Here is a 6,571-nt window from a genome sequence, read left to right on the forward strand (position 1 = left end):
TTAAAAACAAGATTTCCCTATATAGTCCTGGCTGGACTTGCACTCTATGTGTAGCCAAGTCTGGCCTCAAACTCAAGATCCTCCTGTCTCAGCTTCCTGAGATTATAGGTTTGGGCCACTGTACCTAGCTATTAGTGATTATAAGGTAAGGAATTAACCACAAAATAATTATCAAAATCAGAGAATTTTTTAAAAAATGTATTTAGTACAGGGACTACAGGGTTTTACTGCACAGATCGGACTCCTGGTGATCTTCCTGTTTTCAGCCTCCCAAGTGCTGGAATTATAGGCGTGCCCCACCATGTCCAGTCTCAATCTCCATCTCAGCATGCCCTAGGAGTGGGTCCAGCATGGCATGCTGGGGATCAAACCCCAGTCCTTGTATCTGCCTAAGCAGGCCCTTTAATCTGCTGAGTGATCTAGCCAGCCCTAAAATCAGGGAATTATAATACTGATAGAATGTATAATTCACAGTCATAATCAATTTTACCAACTATCCCAAAGACGTGCTTATAGTGATTTTTATTCTAGTGCCAGCATTGTTTTGTAATACCTCAGTTAACACACATTTCTATTTTCAAACTGTTCAGTTTTCTTTCTTTCTTTCATGTATTTGGTACAGGGTCTCACTATGCAGCTTGGACCCAATCCTCCTGCATTCAGCCTCCCCAGCACTGGGATTATAGGTGTGTGCCATTGGAGGTAGGGATGCATGCCATGTGGTGCTGGGGATTGAGCACTGGTTCCTGCACTTGCCTAAGCAGGCACTTAGTCCTCAGAGCTATCTCACTGGCCCAACAGTTCAGTATCCAAACAAAAGTGTTCAGGGGGGCTTGCCCCTTAGCTCAGTTCTTTAAGTGGCTGCTTCAACAAAGCAGTCAGGCTCAGGTTGCTGTGGTTCGATCCCCACAACACAAGCCAGCCAGTCATGCCTTGAAGGCATTCGGAGAAAAAAAAAAAAAAAAGTGTTCAGCAGTATTTTGCTTCCATTCACAAAGTCCCCAGTGTTGACAGACACAACTGTGGCCACCTTCCTCAAACAAACGCAAACACGGCCATTTTCCAAAAAATAGTGAAACAAATTAAGTTCATGAACCAAAGCACCGTTGTATTTTGGATTATTTTATTTTATTTTATTTTATTTTATTTTATTTTATTTTATTTTATTTTATTTTATTTTATTTTGAGACAGGGTCTTGCTATGTAATTCAGGCTGGCTTTTGAAATCACTATGTAGCCCAGGCTGGCCTTGAACTCCTAGCATTCCTTCTGTCTCAGCCTCAAGTGCTGGAGTTGCAGGTACATGTCACCACTCCTAGCTATTTGCATTGTTCACTTTTCATATTTATTTATTTATTTTATTTTTGTATTTTAGGGAAGGGTCTACAGGGTGTTCAGGGTCTCACTACTAGATTGGACTTGCAGTGATCCACCTTTTTACAGCCTCCCAAGAGCTGGGATTACAGGCTCACACCACCACACCCAGTCTCAATTGCCGTCTCAGTGTGACCTGGGGGGGGGGGGCCTGGCATGGCAGGCCCAGGGATCGAACCCCTGGCCCCTGCACCTGCTTGCAGGCACTTTAATCCACTGAGCTATTTGGCTGGCCCTATTTATCTATTATGGTACTGGGAATTGAACTCCAGACCTTGCACTTGCCAGGCAGGTGCTTGCGCTGCTGAGCTACATCCTTGGCCCAACATTTTTCAAATAATGAGTAGATAGCAATTTTATTAAGGAGAAGAAAAGAACACAAAACAACTTTCATTAGCAAATGAAACAAAATGGAGTTTGCTGCAATACAGAGAGCTTATTTTCAAAGCCTGACCTGCCTGAAGCACTGGGGATTAATCTTTATTTATATCTCTTGATGTGTCCAGGGCCGCTGTGAAATCCTACGGCTGATAGACCTCAGAAGCTCCCCTTACTATCACAAGTGGGTCTGGCAACATCTGGAGCTGATAGATGACAAACCTCTTAGTGCTCACCTCACTGGTAAGCCAGATGTCCACGTCAGTTGGCCTGCAGTGCTGCAGGGTGCTCCTGAGTTCTGTCTTGGTTCCACTTCCTAGCTCTAGAGCTTCAAGGGCCAGACAGCATGTCTGGGTTGATCCTTTGACCCGCTGGAGAAACCTGATCCCCAAGCCCTGGCTCCTTTCCAGCCTCCTCATTAGCCTCCTTCCTCCCACTCCACAGGTTCTGTCATGTGGCCACTGCCTCCTTGCCTCACACATCCCAACCCACCCACCCATTTATTCCCAACTGTCTTCTGCTTTTTAGATCTTAGAGTGAACATCCTGTCCTCAGAGAGTGATCTCTGAGTTCTCATGCTGGGTCAGTCAGTGTCTTCCATCCCTCGTACTATATAGCCCATTTAAATACCCTGTATTTCTCTTCTGTTCTATTTAGCTTTGTTGAGATCAGATCATTGCATATGAAATTTTTATTAATTATCTGTCTGTCTTGGTAGAATTTAAGCTCAATAACGGGCTAGGCGTTAGCGCCTAGAACCACCTGGCTGCTGGGAGGTATTCAGAATTGAATCACAGAATCAGTAGATAAACATGTTAGCTGCTGTGTATAGTTATAGGTTGCTGGAGCTACATAGAGCTCCTCCTTAGTTACTAGGAAGATTTCCTACAGGGTGTTCAGGGCCTCACTACTAGATCGGACTCATAGTGATCCGCCTGTTTACAGCCTCCCAAGAGCTGGGATTACAGGTGCGCACCATCACACCCAGTCTTCTTTTATGTACCAAGAATTGAACTCTTGCTCTTGCCAGCCAGGTGCTTGTTCCTCTGAACTATATCATTGGCCCTAATGGCTTGCTACATATATATATATGTATTTATACCGGGAATTGAACTCGGGACCTTGTGCTTGCCAGGCAAGTCCTTGTGGTACGGAGCTATATCCCTGGCCCAATATGTAGGGTTTCTTCATTGTGGTTAAAAGGATACACTCAGGAGCTACATTACTTGGGCTTGAATACTGGTTCCTTTCCAAGTAGTTCTGTTTGCCTCTGCCAATCCACTAGACAAAAGTTGCCTCCCTCAAATTTTAGTATGTTGTGCTTTCATTGTCATTCAGTTTATACTTTTAAACCTCCCTTTGCATGTCAGTGGCCCATTGAATACACAGAAGGATATTACTTGGTATCCATACATTTGGGAACTGTCCAGCTACCTTTCTGTCCTGGATTTCTGTGATAATGTACTTTATTTAGTTTGAATCCTTTTAAATATATTGAAACTTGTTTTGTGACCCAGAATATAATGTCTTGCTAAATGCTGTATCTGCGCTGGAAAAAAATGTACAGTGACTGGGTATAGCATGCTATGAATATTAGTCAGGTGAAGCTGCTAGATAGTGTTAGTCAAACCATTTATATCCTTTCTGATTTTCTATCGGCTTACTTTATTTTTTTAATTAATTAATTAATTAATTTTTTTTGCGGAACCGGGGATTGAACTCAGGCCCTTGTGCTTGCCAGGGAAGCACTCCACTGAGCCATCTCCCCAGCCTTTTATCTGCTTACTTTATCAGTTGCTAATAGAGTGGGTTTTGGTGGTACATGCTTGTAATCCCAGCACCTGGGAAGCTGAGGCAGGAGGATCTCCAAGAGTTCAAGGCCAGCCTAGGCTACACATGAGTTCAAGGCCAGCCTGCGCTAAAAGTGAGACTCTGTCTCAAAAAACAAAAAACAAAATATTATTAAAACAGAGGGGTTGTTAAAATCTCCAGCTGACATTGTAGAAACAAAGGGTGATTGAAAAAATATGGTGACTATTTTAAAATTTAAAAAATGGATACAGTGGGCTGGCCAGATAGCTCAGCAGATTAAAGCACTTGCTTAGGCAGACATGGGGACGAGGGTTTGATTCCCCAGCCTGCAGTACTGGCCCCGCCCCAGGGGCTTGCTGAGCTGGCAATTGAGACTGGGTGTTGTGTTGTGCACCTGTAATCCCAGTGCTTGGGAGGCTGAACACAGGAGGATCACTACGGGTCCGATCTGTGTAGTGAGACCCTGTAGACCCTGTACGAAATACATTTAAAAAAATAATAATACAGTAAAAGACATTGCCGTTAATTCCTCTCAAAATACTCCCCCTCGCTTCGAACAATTTATCCCATTCATTTTTTATCATGTGACTCCTGGCTCTTCCCAAAAGTCAAAATGACCATGAAAGGTAAACATTTTGAATCAGTTCAGGATGTGAAGGCAGCCACGATAGTGCAACTAAATATACTCACGAAATAGGACTTCCAGAGCTGCTTCAGAAAGTGATGACAGTGCTGTGTGTGTGTGTGTGTGAGAGAGAGAGACAGAGAGAGAGAGAGAGAGAGAGAGAGAGAGAGAGAGAGAGAGAGAGAGGTGGAGCATTTTCAAGGGAGATTAATGGCAATGTGTCTTTTACTATAATGATTTTTTTAAACTCTGTATTTTTCTATCATACCTAATATATTTTTCTTTTTTCTTTCTTTCTTTCTTTTTCTAGGCAGGGTCTTGCTACGCAGTTCAGGCTGGCTTTAAACTCACTTTCCTGTGTAATTCAGGTTGGCGTCAAACTCACAGCAATCCACCTGCCTTAGGCTCCCAAGTGCTAGTATGATAGGCCTTCACTGGCACCCCCAGTTCTTACTTGACTATCAAGGTTTGTTGTTGTTGTTGCTGTTTTTAATACTAAAGATTGAAGAGCTAGGAAACATGATAGTGTCAAGCCATACAGTTATATGTTCAAGATGGGCAAGGCAATGATCCTGAGAATCTCCAGAAGATTTTTTAATCTAGCAGTTAACTGGAAAGATTCTCACCCTGACTAACTATTTATACTGATACCTGTGAACTAAGCAACTGCACTGCAGATGGTAATCTGTAATAGTAGTTTCATGCTTGGAGTGCCTGTCATTCTGGTCTTCTGAATACGGGCTGCTTGTCATGACATGCCAGTTGCTGCTGTGCTGTCTCTCGGGTAGATGGTTGTTCAAGAAGAAGGGGGTGGTGAATGAAAGCAAGAGACAGGAAAAGGAATATAGTGGGATTGTCCTGCTTCAAGGTTGTATATGGTTAGATTTTTGGATTTATGTGTAAATATAAGAAGTATATAATTCTTTATGCCTATTTTAAAAATATATTCTAATTTTTAAGTGTTTTTTTAATCATATTCTATAGGGACTTAAAGTTCAACATATCAATACTTGGTGAAAAATACCTGTTCCATGTTATGCCTAAGATGTCTGATATTCAGACAGATAGTGAGGTTAAGCTTAACAGCCTAAGTTGTATGGTAATAACAATAAGCTTGTCTTCTGGATGGTTAACAACCTAAGTTTGCAGACCAAAATTAGAGAAAAAGGAGGGCTGAAAGGTAAGCCAACATTTTGGCCCTAGCCTTCCAAGGTCAATTAAGACTCAGGACATATGAGAACTTGTACTGTAACGTCATGTAACTCGGTAGTGTCCCAAATTTTCTGATCAAGGAGATTATGGGGCCAAAGAGGAAAGTGATCGATGATGTAGAGTGTGCCTAAGGAGAGTCACATGGAGAGAAAACATTCTCTCAGGCTTTCACAGAGAGCACATTGGCCAAGCATTGGCCGTGACTCATCCACATGGCTGACACTGACAAAGGTTCTACAATCTGAGGTACAGGATCTCAGGATAAGTCCTGAGGGGATTTCACTGACCTTATTAGACCCAAAAGCTACAACTCTTGTTGTATAGGTCCTGCTTTACCTTGGTCTTAACCATCCAGCAGATAAGTATAAAAAAGAAATATAAGAAGTAAAGCCATGGTGTTATGTTGAGCTGTAGGGGACTCAGGTCAAAAATTTCTGACATTGCCAGTCAAGCGGAAGACCCAATACTATTATGGGCTACTGGACTCTTTTAGAATATTTTGTTGAGTTTACACACCTATACTATTTAAATGATGGAACTTAACTAAAAAAGGGGATACAGATGAATGTGCATTTTGTATCTGTGTATTCAGAGTGGTTGGGATAGATATATAGTTACATTCTGTTAATGAATAGAGGGATTTGTTCTAATGGTGTTTGTAAATAAGATATCATGTCTGCATCTTGTACAGCAATTAACCACTAGGAAGAATGTATGCAGCGTGTTAATTATTGAAACTGTCCTACCAATTTGATTTGACACTGTCTCATTGCTATTTGTTTCTCAATAAAATTATGGAAAAAAATAAAGTTAAAAATTATGCATGATAACTGTTAAAGAAAAAAAAAAAGATTGAATCCAGAGGGCCCTGTAACACTAATCTATATCTAGCTTTTTAAATTTTTGAGACAAAATCTTTCCAAGCTGCTTTAGGTTGCTCAAGCTGAGCTCAGTCTCGCAGTCCTCCTGCTTCAGTCACCCGGAATGCTGGAATAGTAGGTGTTTACTGCTACACTGACTTTCGAAGCTGTCTTATTACATGAATGTCTTCATACATGAATGTCTTCATACATGAATGTTTAGGATTAAACTCTTTATCACTGTGAAATGAACATTTGATCTCTAGTAACATTCTTTTTTTTTGATAACAATAAAATTCTTCATAGGAAA

General features: G+C 41.4%; 1 protein-coding gene across 1 annotated transcript in view; it reads left to right on the forward strand.

Moving 5' to 3' along the window:
- Positions 1-6,571, forward strand: part of Cnbd2 (cyclic nucleotide binding domain containing 2) — a 78,326-nt gene that overhangs the window by 23,530 nt on the left and 48,225 nt on the right. The window contains 1 exon segment of the mRNA XM_004630989.3: positions 1,881-1,995. Coding sequence (XP_004631046.3) covers positions 1,881-1,995 — 115 coding nt within the window.

This window comes from Octodon degus, unplaced genomic scaffold, assembly GCF_000260255.1.
Source record: "Octodon degus isolate 3935 unplaced genomic scaffold, OctDeg1.0 scaffold00037, whole genome shotgun sequence".
NCBI classification, from domain to species: domain Eukaryota; kingdom Metazoa; phylum Chordata; class Mammalia; order Rodentia; family Octodontidae; genus Octodon; species Octodon degus.